General features: G+C 39.2%; 2 protein-coding genes and 1 long non-coding RNA gene across 6 annotated transcripts; 2 read left to right on the top strand and 1 right to left on the bottom strand.

Annotated features, from left to right (window-relative positions):
• The first annotated feature begins 51 nt into the window (after positions 1 to 51).
• LOC138139094 (polycystin family receptor for egg jelly-like) lies at positions 52 to 9,198 on the top strand. Of its 2 annotated transcripts, none has more exons than XM_069059262.1 (24): positions 52 to 1,481; positions 1,529 to 1,570; positions 1,677 to 1,713; positions 1,769 to 1,890; positions 1,939 to 2,078; positions 2,127 to 2,530; positions 2,624 to 3,063; positions 3,148 to 3,545; positions 3,590 to 3,795; positions 3,854 to 4,025; positions 4,091 to 4,321; positions 4,370 to 4,696; positions 4,754 to 5,005; positions 5,050 to 5,265; positions 5,316 to 5,456; positions 5,506 to 5,651; positions 5,698 to 6,111; positions 6,167 to 6,238; positions 6,283 to 6,463; positions 6,509 to 6,652; positions 6,909 to 7,117; positions 7,171 to 7,514; positions 7,612 to 7,838; positions 7,888 to 9,198. In XM_069059262.1, exons 1-24 carry the CDS (start codon positions 1,472 to 1,474, stop codon positions 9,193 to 9,195), a joined length of 6,183 nt encoding a protein of 2,060 aa, XP_068915363.1. In that variant the 5' UTR covers positions 52 to 1,471; the 3' UTR covers positions 9,196 to 9,198. The 2 variants fall into 2 exon arrangements, with proteins under 2 accessions (XP_068915363.1, XP_068915364.1); XM_069059263.1 differs by having other exon boundaries at positions 54 to 1,481; positions 1,664 to 1,713; positions 1,769 to 1,886.
• Positions 9,199 to 9,981: 783 nt separating this feature from the next.
• LOC138139093 (polycystin family receptor for egg jelly-like) lies at positions 9,982 to 20,972 on the top strand. 3 transcript variants are annotated; one of them, XM_069059261.1, is made up of 25 exons: positions 9,982 to 10,121; positions 10,169 to 10,210; positions 10,302 to 10,338; positions 10,394 to 10,515; positions 10,564 to 10,724; positions 10,773 to 11,176; positions 11,267 to 11,706; positions 11,794 to 12,191; positions 12,236 to 12,441; positions 12,490 to 12,661; positions 12,741 to 12,971; positions 13,020 to 13,346; positions 13,404 to 13,655; positions 13,700 to 13,915; positions 13,965 to 14,105; positions 14,155 to 14,300; positions 14,347 to 14,760; positions 14,812 to 14,883; positions 14,928 to 15,108; positions 15,154 to 15,297; positions 15,468 to 15,676; positions 15,730 to 16,073; positions 19,308 to 19,534; positions 19,584 to 20,576; positions 20,637 to 20,972. In XM_069059261.1, the coding sequence occupies exons 1-25, from the start codon at positions 10,112 to 10,114 to the stop codon at positions 20,889 to 20,891; spliced, it is 6,144 nt and encodes a 2,047-aa protein (XP_068915362.1). In that variant the 5' UTR covers positions 9,982 to 10,111; the 3' UTR covers positions 20,892 to 20,972. The 3 variants fall into 3 exon arrangements, with proteins under 3 accessions (XP_068915362.1, XP_068915361.1, XP_068915360.1); XM_069059260.1 differs by having other exon boundaries at positions 15,160 to 15,297; positions 19,584 to 20,972; XM_069059259.1 differs by having other exon boundaries at positions 19,584 to 20,972.
• On the bottom strand, positions 18,156 to 18,897 carry LOC138139100 (uncharacterized). Its single transcript, XR_011162207.1, has 2 exons — positions 18,617 to 18,897; positions 18,156 to 18,567 (listed from the first exon to the last, which is right to left on the bottom strand). It is a non-coding gene; the product is annotated as an uncharacterized lncRNA (long non-coding RNA).
• Positions 20,973 to 21,985: the final 1,013 nt, after the last annotated feature.

Genomic DNA, 21,985 nt, shown 5'->3' with positions numbered 1-21,985 from the left:
AAATAATATTTGAGTCTCTTTCTTTATAAAAATAAAAATATGATTAGAAGAATCCATGATTAGAAGTTATGTTGAATGTTGGCTTTTGTAAATAGTTAATTTTAGTTGTTTCATTTTTGTTTGGTTTTGTTCGGTTTAGTTTTAGCGCCTATTAGTTTAATTTAGTTTTAAAAATTCAATTCGAAAATACCGTGTGAACAACAATTACTGATTGAGTTGGCAATAAATTCTGGTGACTTTTGGTGACTTTTATGTCATCTTCCAACGAGAAAACCATTTTATTAATAAAAGAGTACAAAAAAAATGAATTTTTTATAAATACAGTTTAAAATTTGTAATGAAATGTGCTAGAAATATATCAATATACACATTAAATGTAATGTTTCAAGTACTTGTAACATTTTAAATTTATCTTGTGTTTAAGAATACGTGGGAGGATTGGGGCAATTATTTTGTTTTTCAAGAAAAATTGTGGAATTCCCTATTCATTTTTGCATAGTTTATGAAATGTATACCAGCTGTCAATAGTGTCAATAAAACAAACCGAAATAGGTACAATTCACAAGGTGCGTTTTGTTGGGTCATCCAGACTGAACGGAATGCATCCCACCAACAAAACGGCTTAAAATTTTTGACAGTCATAAAATCCCCACTTTCTAACATTCAAACCGACCATTCTATGTAGTTTAACGGAATTAAAAGTTTCGTCGGAGTCGGTTTTGTGCACCAATAAAACGGTCGTTCCACCATAAACCGATTCCGGTTATGTCCCAACAAAACGTACCTACAGTCTTGAAAATTTCATGTAAAATTTTTTATTGCCAACTGAAACAGTTATTGTTGCTCACCCTGTAGTTGCACCCTCTGTCATTGGTTATTGCACCTTAACCGATTCACAATTTCGTGCAAAATCGGGGTTGACGAAACCTCCCCTACCGGTGAGGGACATTTTTGGAAGAAAGACAGACTTCGAATTTGACCGTCTTAGTGAAAACACTTAGTTTCGTAATCATCGTCTCGTGTCGTGAAACCCACTTAATTGAAGTGGCACCGAAGTCCAAAAATTCTCGTTGAATTCCACCCATGCCAATCGGTCCATGGTCTCTTCGCGGTCCGCATTAAAAGGTAAGTCAATTTTGATTTAACGAATTGTGGATCACGGAGAAAATCGAACAAAGCTCTTCGCTTAGGTAGGCTTAAGTCAACAAAAACTGACTTAAGTGCCCTGGAGACAAACATTGAATGTAAGGCATCGGTTATTTTTTTTCTTTTGTCAAATTCTCTTTCAATTCATTCATTTCCAATAGTTTCCATAATGTCACACAGCAGTAATTCCGAAAACAACATCTTGTTTAAAATAAAAACACAAAAAATCTGCGAAGGCTTTAAACTTGTTTACAATTCGCAACTGTCAAGGAACAAGTTTCGATTCAGACATAAAATGAACAAATAAAACACAAAGCAGCACAGAATGATCATCAGTAAGTCCATTTTCCAAATAAAGGATGCATTTTACTTTTATTTGTAGAATGTATTCCCAGCAGCGTTTTACTACTCCTAATGATTTCCGGTAAGTTGTTTCCTTTTGATTTGTTTCTAATTTCCACAAATACAATTCGAAAAATAATAATCAACGAATTTCTGATTGATCTCAACTTAACAGTTTTTGATTGTAGACGGACAATGTTACGACCACGCAAACATATCCAATTGGTAATATTAGGTTTCTTACAAAGACTCATTTACTAACATTTATTGGTTTCTACAGTCATGATACCTCTCACACATTTATCCAAGCTGCTGAATTGATCTTTAGACCAAAATGGAACAGCTTAAATGAAAGAGCAATTTATAACTACGACTGGAGTTATCGATTGGTAAAAACAGTAGGTAAGTGCCATGTGATCCAAAACGATTTATCTCCAGTGAAACTTTAAGGAAACAAGCAAGAAAACATTCCACTTGATAATTGGCTGCATGAAATGCACAATACTGGATGCTATGAGCTGTTGGTTCCTAAATTTCATCTTCTTCCTGGTTCTTACATACTTTTCATAGACGCTCCCCGTAAAAAAAACGTAAAGAGCGACAACTCTTAAAACGTTTGCTTTAACCTTCACTTCTAGCGACACCGTGGACCCGAAAATGCGTTCGAAACCCCACCAAAAGCGTGCCACTTCAATATCGAGATAAAGAAACCCATCGCTGTTATCTCTGGTGGTAGTACCGGAACGGTACCGAGTCACATGTCCTTCCAGTTGAACGGGGAAGAATCGGTCGACACCAACGAGGTCGTCAACAGCAATGCGAAACTGAAGTACCGGTGGAGGTGCACCCAAAAGCTGAAACCTGCGACTTTTTGCAAGACCGATCCCATATCTCAATCCAGCAAGTTTACCATTCCTGCAGATGCGGTTCTTCAAGGCGACGAGTTCCACATTTATCTAACAGTGACGTCGCCTTACGGCACTACGGCAGACACCGAGAAAGTTATCACAGTATCCAAGGACGCTTCCGATTTGGAACTCGGGTACCTATAACGTTTTGCCGAAGATTCAAAGAACTTTGCCCTCGTTTCCTCTGTCAGGTGTGAACAAATCTGTTTCATCTTTTCTTTTTGCAGTTGTAAGAAGAACTGTCCTCCAGTGATAGATGTGTCGAATCACAAACTGGTGACATTTGTGGAAGTGACGTGTCACAAGAACTGCGACGACATCCGGGAGGAATTTTACAAATGGACAATCGAGCCGAAGCCCAAACCAGCACAATTTTCTTTCGACTACAACAAACACTCTCGCAACGGTAGAACTGGTTCCAAGTTCATCATCGAAAAGAACGTTCTCAAGCCTGGAACATACACCATAAGTGTGGAATTGAAGTCCGACGTAGGACATCATGGACTTGCATCCATTGATTTAGAGTTCGGTGCACCTGCTAATGTGAAAGAATGTAAAACAATACCAGAAAGTGGAGACACCCTGTCAACTCAATACCAGTTGAAGTGTATCCAGGACCCACCGAACGAAAGGAATTTCTACGAGCTGTTTGTCAAAGATAAGGATGGTAAGATGTCAGCTTAGCAAAATGCTTGCTTAAAGCAACACTTTGTGTTTGTGCAAAAGAAGCAGCTTCTAAAAATATTTGCAGACATCACCGAGGGAGATCTCATAACCGAAGGACACTATCCAGAAGTGGAAGACAACTTTTTCATGTTGCCACCATCAGAGGGAAAGGTTTTTATTGTGAAAGTGGTGAAGCAGGACCGACCGGACATCGAAATTCAGGTCTACCCCAAAGTGGTCTCCACCATAGATTCGACACCTTCTGAAGACGTTGTCAAGATCTTGAACGATATCTACAAGGGCAAAACGCCTGAGAAGTCGATCGCCAAGTTGGTTGCCAGTGAAGACCCCAAATCAAGAAACGAGGCTTTGGAAATATTCCAGACGCTCGTCAACGAAATGATCGTGAGCAAAATCCAGAACAAGGAGTTCGCACAGTTCGTCGAAAGTCTCAAGTACAAAGCGGCCGAAGACATGTTGAAAGTGAGTCTTGGTGAATGTATTTGCGGTTGTTTGAATGTTTGCAGGCGCCGGTCTCTTCCATCAATGAAGTGTTGAAAATGAGCAAGGCCTTGACTCTTCTGGCTACATACAATGTGTCCGCGGAGGCTGACCCTTTGCTGGCCAAGTTCACCACCACCATTTGCAAGAAGATGGTGGACAAGTCGTGGGAATTGCTCCAGGACGAGAAATACCCGCACAAAATGTCCGAGAAATCGCATAAGCTCTCCAGGTTGCTTTTTTCCTTTGCTTTCAATCGCGTTTTTTTTTTAATTTTTTTTTTTGTTTAGCACTCTAAGTAAATGTTTCGAGAGTCAAACCAATCCGAACTACAAAATTATGGAACCTTTGCCTAAAATCAACGTGACGACGCAAACGCCTCCTCTGGATGAACAACTGCTCACTGAGAACTACCCCAATTATATCGACTATGACGATAATTACTACAAAAACGTAGATTTGGTTAGTTAAAAATAATTATCAATTTGTTTGCATCCGTTTGTAATTGATTGTTATTTCTCGTTAAGTTTAGAGAATCATCACACAACATCATCAAAGGCACTATGACTGCTGCCAAAGTTGTGGCAATGACGACAGCAGCTGGCGAAGGTTTGATCGAAACTTTTGGAACGTCAGGTTCCACCTCCGTCCTCAAAGACACTGGAAGCCGTTTGGCCCAAGCTCGCATCCACTCAAGTGGAGTCCTAGTGATCCCATCGCAGGACTTCGTCGGCGACCACCACTCCTACGATATTCTGGTAGCATTTCCTTCGTCGAGATCAACATCTCATCATAAGCTTTTGTAGATGTCCGTCTGGAAGAAAGACTTCTTGTGGTGGAACCCTTCTCACACCCGATTGGATACCAATATTATAAATCTAGAATTTTGGCATTCCACGTGCAAGGATCGCGTGACTAATTTTGAAACGCCGACAGATATATTTTTCGAAAGAAAGAGAGACTACGTCTTTGATTTGAACATTTTTCACGACGAGATTATCATCCCGGATGGATACAGCACCATGTCAAACGACGACCTGAATTATGAAATTCGAGTGCACAGGATTGGGCTGCCGAAAGGACGAAAATTACACGTTGACTTCCACAACCTATCCCAAACGCGATTTTTAGACGTAATGTTTCATTTGACACAATCGTTTGCATGTTTTGACTCTGAAACAAACCAACAGGTGGTTGTGACTTCTTTTAAATTCCCAGAGGTAGAAGATTTTGTCAATAGTACCAAAGTAACGTCGGAGAAGTCTTCGTTGATAATGATCAACCAGCATGATTTCGACATTTACAGTTACGTTGGCATCTTAGTCAACAGGGAAACTGCAACGAGCAGCAACATTCAAAGTCTCTCTTATCAGTACAGTTTTACTGTGTCCCATTGCATTCGTTGGTTGATGCTTAAATCCAAATGGGAATTGGCTTGCAAGGTACCAAATAATTTTATTGTAACATCTCATGAATTATGGTTTAGCCAGGAAGTGAAGGCAACACAAGCGTCATCCATTGCCAATGCACTAATTTCTCGACTCTTGCTGGTTATGAAGAAAATATCAGAAGTTTGAAGCAAGAAGTGTGGCGTCCAGAGATAGAATTAGAGCTCCAATCGACCAAAATCATTTTCGTAACAGTTGTCGTAACTTTTGCCATCTTTCTTGTCTTGTTGACGTTGGGCATCATGCAGAAAAAAGTATGTAATTTTTTTAACCTTTAGTAATACCATTGCTGACAACTTTCCAGCACCAAATCTACTATTTGGCCGACAACAACGGCGACCATCTCTTTGCCTATTTGATAATCGTGCGAACTGGAATCGGTTACAAGTCCGGTACTTCGTCCAATGTGACCATCACAGTAACCGGCGACAAAGATTCGAGTGCTGTTGGTACCAATACATTTGATCAACTCTTCTCTAACGACACATTTGCAGCCGCACGTGTTGAATTACCCTGACCCTAGAAAGCGACTCCTTCAGCAATTTGGCACCGACACGTTCCTGCTAGCGACCGAGAACCATTTGGGAAATCTTCAACAAATCGAGTTGTGGTTCGACTCGATCGGTCCTCACCCAGCTTGGTACGACTATCCCGCGAGAGGTCAATCTATAGTGGTACAATTGTAGGTACTGCAAAGACATAATAATCTACGACCTGCAGCAGCGTACTGAATGGTACTTCAAGGTGAAGCAGCATTTGAGTGTGACCAAAGGGGCTACTCATATCGTGGTCGAGCTTTTCAAAGAAAAACCGATTGTTATTATGAATCGCTCGTTCAATTTTAAATTCAACAACAGGTACCACACTTGGTACTTGTGGCAGCATGAAGGGAATTTCGCCTACGCGAAGAAGCTCACCGTCATACTTTCAACTGTCATGACGACCTATGCTCTCGCTTTGTTGTTTCTTGAAATTCCTAGTTTACAAATGAAGGATGTTTTGGATCAGCAGTACAGCGTCACCGCCTACACAGTTTTTGTTGCATTCATTAGTTCGTTTCCGAGCTTCATGCTGCACATTGCCGTAGCTTGGTGCTTTCGGTATCTACTGTTTTCTAATTACGATCACATTTAGTTAATTCAAACACTTTTTTAGATTCTCCAAACTTCAGTTCTCGAAAATCCCCCAGGAAGCCAAGTTGCCCTTCTCATCTACGATAGCTTGCTGGTGAGTCTATCCCGTTTGGTTAAAGCAATGTTATACTCTTTTAGGTTTTTGGTTATAACTTTGATAGTCATGTCCATGATGCTTTTGATCGTTTTTGGCTTTTGGGTACCACACAATAACAGTTTGGTGTGGTTAACGACTTGCGCTATCGGGATCGTCTTTGGAGTTTTCATTTACGAAAGTGTGTTCGTTTTCTTTCAAAACTTCATCTGCAAACTGGAATTGGTAATTAGATGTCCAATTCTTTCTCGCGTTCTAATCAGCTTTTAGTTACACGATATCGGAAAAAAAATGTCTGACATTTGGAGAGCTATAGAAGATCAACGGAGGAAGTTGTATGCCGAATTTGGCAATTTGCTGCTAAGACCTTACTTTGAACATCTGTACAAACCGTTGCAGAAAAAGGACATTGCAGTTTGTAGTTCTTTGTTCCTTATTTCTCGCCTCTCGTCCAGATCAGTACTCTCTAAATTTAGTTCTTCTTTCTTCTTGGACACACTATTGCAGCTTTCTCACTTCTTGCTATAATTGCAACGCTCCTGCATCTACATTTTTCTAATTCTCAAATCCTTGTTTTTGTGGACTTTCCATTAAGAAAACCCAGTTTTATCATTTTCCTACTTTCTTCCTCACCTACTCAAATTTTCCATTCGGTAGCGTCTTCTTTCAGGAAAAAATGATACATTTTAATAATCGCAACTTCATCATCTCCGAATTGGAAGATTTGTTAATGTTTGGCATCTACGTTATCATCTTGTACATTGTCATCTTGGCCAACAAGGACAGTCGTGTTGTTCTCAGTAAAATGACAGTAGAAGAAATGATGAATGGAGAACACACCAGAACGGTTGGTCTTAAAGAACTAGAAACAGTCAACGAGTAATGATATTAATTTTTCTTTTGATGATAATCTTTGCTTTGACTTTCCATAGTTTGTATTATTACATCAATGACACTCTTATTCCGTGTATGCATCCGACGATTTGGTACGAGAATTTTGTCATTGCACCACCAGGACTGATGTTAGATTTAAATAGTAAGTTTATGGGAGTGGCAAGGCTCAGACAACAAAGAGTCAAGCCGAAATTGTGTCAAGTTCCCAAAGCGATGGAGTTTTTAAATATGAGTTGTTGGCCGGAATTTTCGAAGCGTTACACCGAGAAGAAAATTTTTGGTTATCGATGGGGACAGTACTCTCCTCTTCTGCAGTACGATAGACTGAAGAATATTTGGAAGTACGCTAGTCATGAAAACACTGAAACGCTTGGTACAGTTGGTACGTTTTTAATTACTCCAAAAAAATATGTTTCGCCTTTCTTGGGATTGACGATATTTTGAAACATCTTAAAGATTCTACTTTCTCTTGACCTTAGGAGAATTCTCCAGTTACTCTGGTGGTGGGTACGTTGCCTACCTGGGGCGCACGCTTTACAACTCGCACGCCAACTTTCTGAAAATTTTCAAAAAACTTTGGATTAATCCCGACACCAGAGTCATCTTCATCGAATTCTTACTCTACAACGCCAATTTCAACATTTTCAACGCGGTGAAACTCATCGTCGAGCAGAGTGCTTCTGGATACATATACAAGAGGATAGAGGTCACCATTGATGATTTTGCCGATCTGTTACGTTGATCAACATTTGCAGATTTACGCCGTGAGGATGCTCTTTGTGCAGAACGAACTGGAGATGACCACCATCGGATTTTTCATCCTGTTTACGGTTTGGGTTGGGATGTTGCTGTTCAAGCAATCTATTGGATTGATTAGAAAGATTCACACTTTCTACAAAGACCTTTGGATATTGACAGATTTTGTCATTATTCTTTTGAGCGTCATGTGCATCGGGCTCTTTGCCTTGAGAATGCAAATGGTCGGTAGCTATCTGGACGTTTTGGAGACCGTAAAACACAACCAGTTTCTGAGTTACTTCTACCTCTTCTACATCGAAGATTTCTTGACTTTAGTTGCCGCTTTCTTAGTCTGCATTGCGACCGTTCGTTTGTGGAAGTTCCTCAGGTTCGGTGTGATGTTCAGGATACTGGAAAAGACGTTGGCGATTGCCGCAGTTTCCCTCTTGTCAGCCACTCTACTTTTCGTCATCTTACTTGTAGCTTCCGCATCAGCTCTTCTTCTCCTCGTGGGTAACTATTTCGAAAATATTTACTATATGGTGAGGATAGTAAGAGTAATGATGACCATGGCTCTCAGACCCAGCGAGATGGCAATGACTCGATTTATTCCTTTCAAGTTCGCCATGTTCATATTAATTCTCTACGTTGTGATTCTTCAAATAACTATTGTGGTTTACATCATGGTAATTGTAACGTCTTACTCGAAGGCACAGATGGAATTTTCTTCAGAATTAGAAGCGTACACCATCAAGCACTATGTCATAGAACGAATTAAATATCTTCCGAGGTACATCAGATACAAATACTTTCGTCTGAAAGGAGGTCAACTGATAGTAGAAACCAAAGTGGAGCCCAAATCCAACAAGTTTCTCTACTTGAACAGCTTTTCGTTGCCATCGCCGAGGATGAGACTAATGAGATATTTACTGATGTGTCTTGTAAGAAATTCGAAAAGGTTACCTAACAGAGGTTACATGAGCGACCAAGACGCTAGATTGATGCGGGCGGTGTGTCGAGAATTTCTCGTGAAAAACAAAAATGAAGGTGAGGTTGAGGTCTTCTTCAAGGGACGAATGAAGGGCAAGAGGATCAAGCTGGTTGACGAGAAACGAATAGAGAAAGTTGCAAATATTGTGAATTTGTTGCTGCAAGAAAGATCTTATGATGGTTTGCATCAAGAGAATAGAAACGCCACCATTCAAAGGTGTGTCAAAGCAATCAAGAATTATCAAGGTACGCTTCAAAGGTGCAATGTTGCCTTAAAGGTGATTTCACAAAAGATGAAAAGCGTCGAGTTGGAATTTTTCAAGAAAGTTGGTTAATTTTTTTCATAAGCAAAACTACTGCTAATTTTGAGGTTTTGTATTTTATGTAAGAAGTTTATTAAATTTCACGTTTAAATCTGTTTTTAAATTCAACATCAAAGGAAAAAAAGAATAATTCTCTACAACCTCTTAAAGCTCTTGAAATGCAACTTTCGAGCTGATATCTCCCTCAGCATTGTCTCGGTTATGCAGTTTGCTTTGCACCGTGAAAGACTTTTCTCGCAGTCATAGATAAAAGGTATATTATTACTCATGTCACATCGTGAGGAAGTTCCTTAACATTGACACAGAACATAATACACAACAAAGTCAAAATGCGGAGGCGAGACGCCGGTAATTATGTTGATAAGCACTGCACTATTACTTGATAGTAATATCAGTAATAGTGTATGTACTCCGGCAAAATTGCCGTGCCGCCGGGTGGCGGAGGGTTAAAAAAAATATATATTTAGAATAGGCGTAGGAGACATTCTAATTCTTTTAACAGTGTAAAGTAATTTTTGTAGGTAACCAATTATTCCCCGGAATTGCATTGTATGCATAGTAAGCTTTTTCCCAATTTCATATTGTCATATTCTAACCTAATTTTATTTCGTTAAAATGGCAGGCGTTTCTTGTGTCATTTTCTACGCTGGAAAAATGTTGCAAACAATTGAATTTCCATAGGTTGCTCTAAATATAAATCTATTTGAAGGCACGTTAGTAGTTTATTTAACGAATTCATGTGTAAATTGGGCTTTTTTTGGCAATAGTTTCCATAATATTCCACAGCAGCAACTACGTCAACAACATTTTATTTAAAATAAAACAACAAATCTGCGAAGGCTTTAAACTTGTTTACACTTCGCAACTGTCAAGGAACAAGTTTCGATTCAGACATAAAATGAACAAATAAAACACAAAGCAGCACAGAATGATCATCAGTAAGTCCATTTTCCAAATAAAGGATGCATTTTACTTTTATTTGTAGAATGTATTCCCAGCAGTGTTTTACTACTCCTTATGATTTCCGGTAAGTTGTTTCTAATTTCCACAAATACAATTTGGCAAACAATGATCAAGGAATTTCTGATTGAACTTAACTTAACCGTTTTTGATTGTAGACGGACAATGTTACGACCACGCAGACATATCCAATTGGTAATATTAGGTTTCTTATCAAGATTCATTTTCTAACAATGATTGGTTTCTGCAGTCATGATACTCCTCCCAATTTTTCCACATCTAGTGAATTGATCTTTAGATCAAAATGGAATGGACTTGACGATGGTACAATTTATAGGTACGACTTGAGTTATCGATTGGTGAAAATAATAGGTAAGTATCATCTGATCCAAAACGATTTATCTCCAGTGAAACTTTAAGGAAACAAAAACAAAAACATTCCAATTGATAACTGGCTGAGCGAAATGCCATATTATACTAGTACAACAAAAGCAACTGGAACCTATGAGCTAGTGATTCCTAAATTCCAACTTCGTCCCGGTTCTTACAAACTCTTCGTAGAAGGTCACCGCAAACAAGACGTAAACAGCAACAACGCTTAAAACGTTTGCCTTAAAGTTCACTTCTAGTTTCATCTTGGCCCCGAAAATGTATTCGAACCCTCACCCAAAATCTGCTATTTTAATATCTCCGCAACGAAACCCGTAGCTGTCATCTCTGGTGGTAGTACCGGATCGGTACCGAGTCACATGTCCATCCAGTTTAACGGGGAAGAATCGTACGACACCAACGAGGCCGTCAACAGCAATAAGAATTTGAAGTACCTGTGGAGCTGCATCCAAAAGCTGAAACCTCCGAGTTTTTGCAAGACCGATCCCATTTCTAAATCCAGCAAGTTTACCATTCCTGCAGATGCGGTTCTCCAAAATGACGAGTTCCACATTTATCTAATGGTGACGTCGCCTTACGGCAGTAAGGCAAACACCGAAAAAATTATCACGGTGTCCAAGGACGCTTCCGATTTAGAACTGGGGTACCTAAGATTTTGCCAAAGATTCCAAGAATTTTGCTCTTTTATGCTCTGTGCGGTGTAAAGAAATTCGTTTCATTTTTTTTTTTGCAGTTGTAAGAAGAACTGTCCGCCAGTGACAGACGTGTCGAATCACAAACTAGTGACATTTGTCGAAGTGGCGTGTAACAAGAATTGCAAGGGAATCCAGGAAAAGTTTTACAAATGGACCATAGAGCCCAAGCCCAAATCTGCACAATTTTCTTTTGACTACAAGAAAAACTCTCGCAACGGTAGAACTGGTTTCAAGTTCATCATCGAAAGGAACGCTCTTAAACCTGGGAATTACACCATTACTGTGGAACTCAAGTCTGACATGGGGCATCATGGATTTGCATCCATTAACTTAGAGTACGGTGCACCTGCTAATGTGAAAGAGTGTAAAATAAAACCAGAAAGTGGAGACACCCTCTCAACAGATTACCAGTTGAAGTGTATCCAGGACCCACCGAACGAAAAGAATTTCTACGAGCTCTTTGTCAAAGATAAGGATGGTAAGTTGTCAGCTTAATAAAATTCTTGCTTGAAGCGACACTTTGTGTTTGTGCAGAAGAAACAGTTTCTTAAAAAAATATTTGCAGACATCACCGAGGGACAGCTGGTAACCGAAGGGTACTACCCAGAAGTGGAAAGCAACAAATTCTTGTTGCCACCATCGGACGGAAAGATTTTTATCGTGCAAGTGACGAAGAAGGATCGACCAGATATCGAGATTCAGGTCTACCCCAAAGTTGTCTCCACCATAGATTCGGCACCTTCCGGTGAAGTTGCCAAGATCTTGAACGACATCTACAAGGGCAAAACGCCAGAGAGGTCGGTCGCCAAGTTGGTTGCCAGTAAAGACCCCAAATCAAGAAATGAGGCGTTGCAAATATTCCAGACGCTCGTCAACGAAATGATCGCGAGCAAAATCCAAAACAAGGAGCTCGCTGAATTCGTCGAAAGTCTCAAGTACAAAGCGGCCGAAGACATGTTGAAAGTGAGTCTTGATGAAAGATTTTGCGGTTCTTTGAATGTTTTCAGGCGCCAGTCACTTCCATCAACGAAGTATTAAAGATGAGCGATACCTTAACTCTTCTGGCTACCCACAATGTGTCCGCGGAGTCTGACCCTTTGCTGGCCAAGTTCACCACGACCATTTGCAAGAAAATGGTGGACAAATCGTGGGAATTGCTCCAGGACGAGAAATACCCGCACAAAATGTCCGAGAAATCGCACAAGCTCTCCAGGTTGCCCTTTTCCTTTGTTTTCATTCGTGTTTAGTTCTTTTGGTTTAGCACTATAAGTAAATGTCTTGAAAGTCAGACAAATCCGAACTACAATATTATCAAACCTTTGCCTAACCTCAATGTGACGACGCAAACACCTCCTCTGGGTGAATCATTGCTCACTGAGAACTACCCCAATTACATCGACTACGACGACAGTTACTACGAAAGCTTAGATTTGGTAAGTTAAAAACAAATCATCAGTTGGTTCACATCCGTTTGTAACCATCACTTTGGTAACATTTTTATTTCCCGTTAAGTTTAGAGAATCGACACACAACATCATCAAAGGCACCATGACCGCTGCCAAAGTTATGGCAATGACGACAGCAACTGGAGAAGGTTTGATACAAAGTTTTGGAGCGTCAGGTTCCACTTCCGTCCTCAAAGACATCGGAACCCGTTTGGCCCAAGCTCGCATGCACGTAAGCGGAGTTGTAGTGGTTCCATCGCAGGACCTCGTCGGCGACCATCACTCCTACGATATTCTGGTAGCATTTCCTTCGTCGAGATAAACATTTCATCAAAATCGTTTGTAGATGGCCGTCTGGAAGAAAGACTTCTTGTGGTGGAACCCCTCTCACACCCGAGTGGGCACTAACATTGTCAATCTGGAATTCTGGCATTCCACGTGCAAGGATCGCGTGACTAATTTTAAAACGCCCACAGATATATTTTTCGACAGAAAGAAAGACTACGTACTTGATCTGAACGTTTTTGACGACGAGATTCTCATCCCGGAAGGATACAGCATGATGTCAGAAGATGAGCTGAACTATGAAATACGAGTGCACAGAATTGCGCTGCCGAAAAGACGAAAATTACACATCGACTTCTACAACCTCTCCCAGACGCAACTTTTAGACGTAATGTTTCATTTGACATAATCGTTTGCATGTTATGACTCTGAAACAAACCAATAGGTTGTTGTGACTTCTCTTAAATTCCCAGAGGTAGAAGATTTTGTCAATAGTACGAAAGTAACGTCGGAGAAGTCTTCGTTGATAATGATCAACCAGCATGATTTCGACATTTACAGTTACGTTGGCATCTTAGTCAACAAGGAGACTGCAACGAGCAGCAACATTGAAAGTGTTTCTTATCAGTACAGTTTCACTGTGTCCCACTGCATTCGTTGGTTGATGCTCAAGTCCAAATGGGAAATGGCTTGCAAGGTACCAAATAATTTTATTGTAACATCTCATGATTTATTTTTTAGCCAGGAAGTGAAGGCAACACAAGCGTCATTCATTGCCAATGCACTAATTTCTCGACTCTTGCTGGTTATGTAGAAAACATCGGAAGTTTGAAGCAAGAAGTGTGGCGTCCAGAGATAAAATTAGAGCTCCAAACGACCAAAATCATATTCGTAACTGTTGTCGTAACTTTTGCCATCTTTCTTGTCTTGCTGACGTTGGACATTATGCAGAAAAAAGTAAATATTTTTTTAAGCCTTAGTAATACCATTGCTAACAACTTTCCAGTACCAAATCTACTATTTGGCCGACAACAACGGCGACCATCTCTTTGCTTATTTGATAATCGTGCGAACTGGAATCGGTTACAAGTCCGGTACTTCGTCCAATGTGACCATCACAGTAACCGGCGACAAAGATTCGAGTGCTGTTGGTACCAATACACTTGATCAACTCTTCGCTAACGACACATTTGTAGCCGCACGTGTTGAATTACCCTGACCCTAGAAAGCGACTCCTTCAGCAATGTGGCACCGACACGTTCCTGCTAGCGACCGAGAACCATTTGGGAAATCTTCAACAAATCGAGTTGTGGTTCGACTCAATCGGTCCTAATCCAACTTGGTACGATTATTCCGCGGGAGGTCAAATTCTAGCGATACAATTGTAGGTACTGCAAAGACATAATAATCTATGACCTGCAGCAGCGTACTGAATGGTACTTCAAGGTGAAGCAGCATTTGAGTGTGACCAAAGGAGTTACTCATATCGTCGTCGAGCTTTTCAAAGAAAAACCGATTGTTATTATGAATCGCTCGTTCAATTTTAAATTCAACAACAGGTACCACACTTGGTACTTGTGGCAGCATGAAGCAAATTTCGCATACGTGAAGAAGCTCACCGTCATACTTTCAACTGTCATGACGACTTATGCTCTCACTTTGTTTTTTCTCGGACTTCCTAGTTTACACATGAAGGATGTCTTGGATCAGCAATACAGCGTCTCCGCCTACACAGTTTTTATTGCATTCATCAGTTCGTTTCCGAGCTTCATGCTACACATTGCCGTAGCTTGGTGCTTTCGGTACCTACTGTTTTCTAATTACGATCACATTTAACTCACACAGTTTTTTAGATTTTCCAAACTTCAGTTCTCGAAAATCCCCCAGGAAGCCAAGTTGCCCTTCTCATCTACGATAGCTTGCTGGTGAGTCTATCCCGTTTGGTTAAAGCAATGTTATACTCTTTTAGGTTTTTGGTTATAACTTTGATAGTCATGTCCATGATGCTTTTGATCGTTTTTGGCTTTTGGGTACCACACAATAACAGTTTGGTGTGGTTAACGACTTGCGCTATCGGGATCGTCTTTGGAGTTTTCATTTACGAAAGTGTATTCCTTTTCGTTCAAAACTTTATCTTCAAACTGGAATTGGTAATTAGATGTCCAATTCTTTCTCGGGTTCTAATCAGCTTTTAGTTACAGGATATCGGAAAAAAAATGTCTGACATTTGGACAGCTATAGAAGTTCAACGAAGGAAGTTGTACGCAGAATTTGGCAATCTGCTCCTAAGACCTTATTTTGAACATCTATACAAACCGTTACAGAAAAAAGACATCGCAGTTTGTACTTCTTTGTTCCTTATTTCTCGCCTCGTCCAAATCTGTACCATTAATTCTTCTTTCTTCTTCTACTGACTTTACTGCAGCTTTTTAATTTCTTGCCATATTTGTCAACGCCTCTGCATCTTTTTTCTCCACCTTCTCAAATTCTCCATTCAGTCTCCTTTCAGGAGAAATTGATAAATTTGAATCATCGCAACTTCATCGTCTCCGAATTGGAAGATTTGTTAATGTTTGGCATCTACGTTATCATCTTGTACATTGTCATTTTGGCCAACAAGGACAGTCGTGTTGTTCTCAGTAAAACGTCAGTGGAAGAAATGATGAACGGAAAACACACCAGGACGATTGGTCTCAAAGAACTTGGAACAGTCAATGAGTAAAGATATTAATTTTTCTTTTGATGATAATCTTTGCTTTGACTTTGCTTAGTTTGTATTATTACATCAATGACACTCTTATGCCGTGTATGCATCCGACGATTTGGTACGATAATTTTGTCATTGCACCACCAGGACTGATGATCGACTTAAGTAGTAAATTTATGGGAGTGGCAAGGCTCAGACAACAAAGAGTGAAGCCGAAACGGTGTCGAGTACCCAAAGTGATGGAGTTTTTGAATATGAGTTGTTGGCCGGAATTTTCGAAGCGTTACACCGAGAAGAAAATTTTTGGTTATCGATGGGAACAGTACTCTCCTCTTCTGGAGTACGATAGACTTAAGCATATCTGGAAGTACGCTAGTCATGAAAACACTGAAACGTTTGGTACTGTTGGTACGTTTTTAGTTATTAGGCATTCACGATCTTTTTCGGATCGAGTTGGCTATGATTTTTTCTTTTCATGTTGGACTAACTGACTCTGGTCCGGTTTCAGACAATTTTATTTGGCCAGTTATTTAGTTAACTCTCCGATGTGATTGGTGACTTTTTATCCGGCCGTTTCAGAAACCGGGCAACAGTGATGGAACGGATGCATTTTTTTTCGGTCAATCTCTGTTCGATATTTTTTTGCCACCGCATTGCCAGATTTATTATTTTAATATTCGTAAGAAAGTAATAGTATGTTATACGCCAAGGTAGAGAAGACATTTTTTTAAGCCGAGGTAGTTTATTCCCCGAGAAGCGAAGCTTCGAGGGGAATAAAGAAGCGAGGCTTAAAATTGTCTTCTCTAGCGTGGTGTATATATTATTTTTTTCACTACTAGATCCGTTAAAACCCTCTCTAATAATAATTATTAATTAAATTTGTTTGTCCGATGCGACGATCCGAGTTCTCATTTTTCAACGGTTGCTATGAAAATTGAAAATCGTCTGTCTACGTTAACCAATAAAATCAAAGAAAATCTTTCGTTGCTAGGTAACGGCTGTTCATTATTGACCTTGGTTAATAATGAAAATTATTATTAACCTTGGGAGAGAAATTCTACTTCTGGGGTCGGTTCGAGAGTCAATAATGACGCCTTCTGAGACTAATAGTGAAAAAAATAATTTATAATTATATGCCATTCACGATGTTTTGGCATAAGGGGAGGCGATGGAAAAAGTGCATTTAAGTTGGCAGTAAAGCTGTCTGTTGAATTAGGTTATGTTTTTCTAAGTTTGTGGTTATAAACTGCGTCATTGTCTAGTGCATTGTTGTCAGTTTTACTAGTTTGCAATAGAACAATACTCACACATTTTTAATCCAATTTAACAAAACAGGAAACTGACTTGAACAGACTACAGAATAGAGGGACCGGGACCGGAAGACGAAGTGGCTCCTGTTAATTTATGCACCACTTAGATAACCCACCTATACAGTGTCTTAACCAATCAGTTAGTAATTTCTCAATGAATTTTTCATTTTAACCAAAACATTCCTAGAACTAGATTGTATAAAATCTTGTACCTACTTATTAAGCCTTATTTTATTCGAATGTTTCTGCAAAATATTTACACACCCATCGTCTATGACAAAAATGAACAAAACTATTCAAGTTCCATAATTTCATTAGAAAATTCTGAATTATCATTACCTGCATCAAAATCCCAATCAAATTCCGAGTCACATTCTCCTAATGAAATTATTAAAGGAAAAACCTTTTCAAATAAAAGATTTCACATTAATTTTGCCCAGTCCTCCGAAATAAGTTCTTCCCAATATAAAAATGTTGGCAAATTTCAGGAGTACATTTCAAAATAGATTCAAGCCATAAATTCACAACTCTATCGCGAAGTTATAATAGGTCTTACAAAACCCCTGTGCCATTTCTTGTTTCTTCCTTCACTATCCGTGCTACATACTCGTATTTATCTTGTACTATCGCGGCCAAAATACTTTGGTCGTCACTTTTTGACACTTCAAATGTAAATCAAGTATTAACGTCAATATACATGACAATTTCAAATTATTCTTGTCAAAAATATGGCACCTTCAGTTTTTGATAAATATAGAATCGTCTTACTTGCTTCTGAAGGTTGTCTAAACCGCGACCATAGTAGCGTTCCTTTTATGCTGAATCTTAGATAATCTTACCTCACCTCACTTCGCCTCACTTTAATGTAGTGTTCCATTTGAAATCAGCTGATTGAGGCAAAGTAAGATTTTTACTTCCCCCTTCACCCCTACTGAGTTACCTCTCGAGCAAGCTTCGAACTAAGAATTTTGGATCAGATAGTGGAGGGGGAAATGTGGCTAATTTGTTAGGTTAGTTTTGTGGTTTGTTAATTGTTAACATCGACTGGCGGGTAATTCAGAGCCAGATTTACCACGGGGCAGCCGGGCGAGAGCCCCAGGGTCTCCACAAATACCCGAACACAAAATTTTTATAACAATAATATTTTTTGATTTTTAATTTAGGATAGTAATAAAATATATGGAAGTAAAGGATATCTTTATTCTATGTCAATCTCATATTTAATGAGATGCCTTGACACTTAAGTTATGGTTAAATGTCAAACACGGACTCATAAGTGAGTGTGAGTAGAAATCACCAATTGTCGTTCCATTAGCACTAGAAATTGCTTCTAAGATCATCTGAGTGGCTCACCTTACCTCACATATATCTACACTCACCTCACTTGTAAATGGAACACGCTTCATGTTGATCTTTTCATTTTGAACCCTGCCTCCGCAGCTGGGATTTACCCCACCCGTATGACACTGATAGATTAAAATAATTTTGACAGTAGTAAAAAATAAGGTTAAACATCCTAAAGTTTGCTTTACAATTGAATGTCATTTATGTCACATTGACGACCAAAGTATTTTGGCCGCGATAGTACTCACCTACGATTCAATTTATACAAAAAAAAAACTTGACTTCATTGTAACTTACTGAAAATATGTTCTGCAGTCTAATACCTACAAACACCATCAATACGTTTTAAAGTCGCTTCATTATGATTATCGTAAATTCGGCAACATGTTACGTTCATTTTGATGATGTCAGGCAATTTAGTGACAGTAGAGATGACAGAAATCAAACATGTATCCAACGTTAAAAAATGAAATCACAGCCTCCCCTTATGCCAAAACATCGTGAATGGTATATAATGGTATATATACGATAAAAAATTTCTATTATACAGAGTCGCTACAAAGTATGGCAACATTTAAATATCTCGAGAATAGTTTCTCGGAAATCCTTGAGATTTGGTAAGGAGTTAAGAGCATTTAAATTCTATTTTCCAAGAAACCATTCTCGAGATATTTAACTGTTGCCATACTTTGTAGCGACCTGTATAACAATTTCATTTAAAAAGGATACACCAGATTTAAGAGATCCGGCAACAATGTACCTGCTCATAAAATATAACCTTAAACTGAAAACAATCGAACCTAACACAAAAAGTGTCAATTTCCTTTAGGGAATTTAGTTATCACCGAGGTACTGCCAACAAAATCACTAGATGGTCATAGCTAACTCGGTCCCAAAAAGATCGTGAATGCCTAATCGTCTAGACAGTTCTGTCTCGCCTTTCTTGGGATTTGACAATTTTATAAAACATCTTTTCTTTTGACCTTAGGAGAATTCTCCAGCTACTCTGGTGGTGGATACGTTGTCTACCTGGGGCGCACCCTTTACAACTCCCACGCGAACTTCCAGAAAATTTTCAAAAAGCTTTGGATCAATTCCGACTCTAGAGTCATCTTCATCGAATTCTTAATCTACAACGCCAATTTCAACATTTTCAACGCGGTGAAACTCATCGTGGAGCAGAGTGTTTCTGGATACACATACAAGAAAATAGAGGTTATCATTAATGATTTTGCTTATCTGTTACGTTGATCAACATTTGCAGATTTACGCTGTGAGAATGCTCTTCGTTCAGAACGAACTAGAGATGATCACCATCGGATTTTTCATTCTTTTCACGGTTTGGGTTGGGATGTTGCTGTTCAAGCAGTCTATTGGATTGATCAAAAAGATCCAGACTTTCTACAAGGACGTTTGGCTATTGACAGATGTTGTCATTATTCTTTTGAGCGTCATGTGCATCGGGCTCTTTGCCTTCAGAATGAAAATGGTTGGTCGCTATCTGGACGTTTTGGAGACCGTAAAACACAATCAGTTTCTGAGTTACTTCTACCTCTTCTACATCGAGGATTTCTTGACTTTGGTTGCTGCTTTCTTGGTCTGCATCGCAACCATTCGTTTGTGGAAGTTCCTCAGATTCGGCGTGATGTTCAGGATACTGGAAAAGACGTTGGCGATTGCAGCAGATTCGCTCTTGTCAGCCACTCTACTCTTCGTCGTTTTACTTATAGCTTCCGCATCAGCTCTTCTTCTCCTCGTGGGTAACGATTTCGAAAACATGTACTATATGGTGAGGATAGTAAGAGTGATGATGACCATGGCTCTCAGACCCGGCGAGATGGCAATGACTCGATTTATTCCCTTCAAGCTCGCCATGTTAATATTAATTCTCTACGTTGTGATTCTTGAAATAACCATTGTGGTTTACATCATGCTGATCGTAATGTCTTACTCGAAGGCACAGATGGAATTTTCTTCAGATTTAGAATCGTACACTATCAAGCACTATGTATTAGAACGAATTAAATATCTTCCAAGGTACATCAGATACAAATTCTTTCGCCTGAAAGGAGGCCAACTGATAATCGAAACTAAAGTGGAGCCGAAATCGAACAAGTTTCTTTACTTGAACAGCTTCTCGCTGCCATCGCCGAGGATGAGACTGATGAGGTATCTACTGATGTGTCTTATAAGAAATTACAAAAGGTTTCCGAACAGAGGTTACGTAAATGACCAAGATGCTAGACTGATGCGGGCGGTATGTCGAGAGTTTCTCGTAAAAAACAAAGATGAAGGTGAAGTTGAAGTCTTCTTTAAGGGACGAATGAAGGGCAATAGGATCAAGCTGGTTGACGAGAAACGAATAGAGAAAGTTGCAAATATTGTGAATTTGTTGCTGCAAGAAAGATCTTATGATGGTTTGCATCAAGAGAATAGAAACGCCACCATTCAGAGGTGTGTCAAAGCAATCAAGAATTATCAAGGTACGCTTCAGAGGTGCAATGTTGCCTTAAAGGTGATTTCACAAAAGATGAAAAGCGTCGAGTTGGAATTTTTCAAGAAAGTTGGTTAATTTTTTTCGTAAGCAAAACTACTGCGAATTTTGAGGTTTTGTATTTTATGTAAGAAGTTTATTAAATATTTCACGTTTAAATCTGTTTTTAAAGTCAACATCGAAGGAAAAAAAGGATAATTCTCTACAACCTCTTAAAGTTCTTGAAATGCAGCTTTCGAGCTTATATCTCCTTAAGCATTGTCTTGGTTATGCAGCTGCTTTGCACCGTGATGGACTTTTCTCGCAGTCATAGATAAAATGTTCTATTTGTTACATTTTCCAGTAAATTAATGTTTTATCAATACTGAAGACCAGTTTCAGACTGTATTCTTATTCTGCGGTGACTTCAATACACAAACAATTAAACTATAGTAAGACGTCGCATTGCTACCCAATTTTTGGAAACACGATTCCAGCGCGGCTCGAGCACCTGGCCGAAAATAATTAAACAAATTTAATTTCACTATACTTTGTTTCGGACCAGTTTTGACAGAACAAATGACGTGACCCATAACCTAACTTTTTAAAAGCCCAAATTCGCGGTAAAAAGATGTGTTCACAAGACAAAAGTTACTAAATTTAGTAACTCTAGTTCGTCATTACAAAAGTGAATTGATTATACCGGGTGTCCACTCTCAAAGTCGAGCATAGGCAATTAACATTGTGCATTCAGATTATCGGTATTATGCCATTATTTCTATACATCAATGATATTAAAGAATTAATAATAATTATTATTAATACTCGTGATTCGGAAGTCACGTTAAGCCATTGGTCCCGGTCTAGTGAGTTGGTCATCATGCCCCTCATAGATTTGTAAAACCAGTCCCAGACTGTGTAACAAATTTAATTAAGTAATTAACAGTTTATAAGCAGTTTTTTTATTACCCAATATGTATGAATTTTTTGAAGATACTGAGTTCTAGTAGGAATATTACTCGAGGGTTTTCCTGAGCCCAATATCGCGTGTTTTGAACTCCTACTTTCTTCGTCAACAGTAAAATCTCTTGATAACACTGTGCCTTGTAGGGATGAGGACGATGAGAATATTCCGTATCCGCAATTTACATAAACCTCCTTTAAGAGAAATGTATGGTGGGTCCAAATTTACC

This window comes from Tenebrio molitor, chromosome 9 (assembly GCF_963966145.1).
Source record: "Tenebrio molitor chromosome 9, icTenMoli1.1, whole genome shotgun sequence".
NCBI classification, from domain to species: Eukaryota; Metazoa; Arthropoda; class Insecta; order Coleoptera; family Tenebrionidae; genus Tenebrio; species Tenebrio molitor.
Note: the sequence above shows the minus strand (reverse complement) of the source record. Positions and strands in the feature narration are given on the sequence as shown.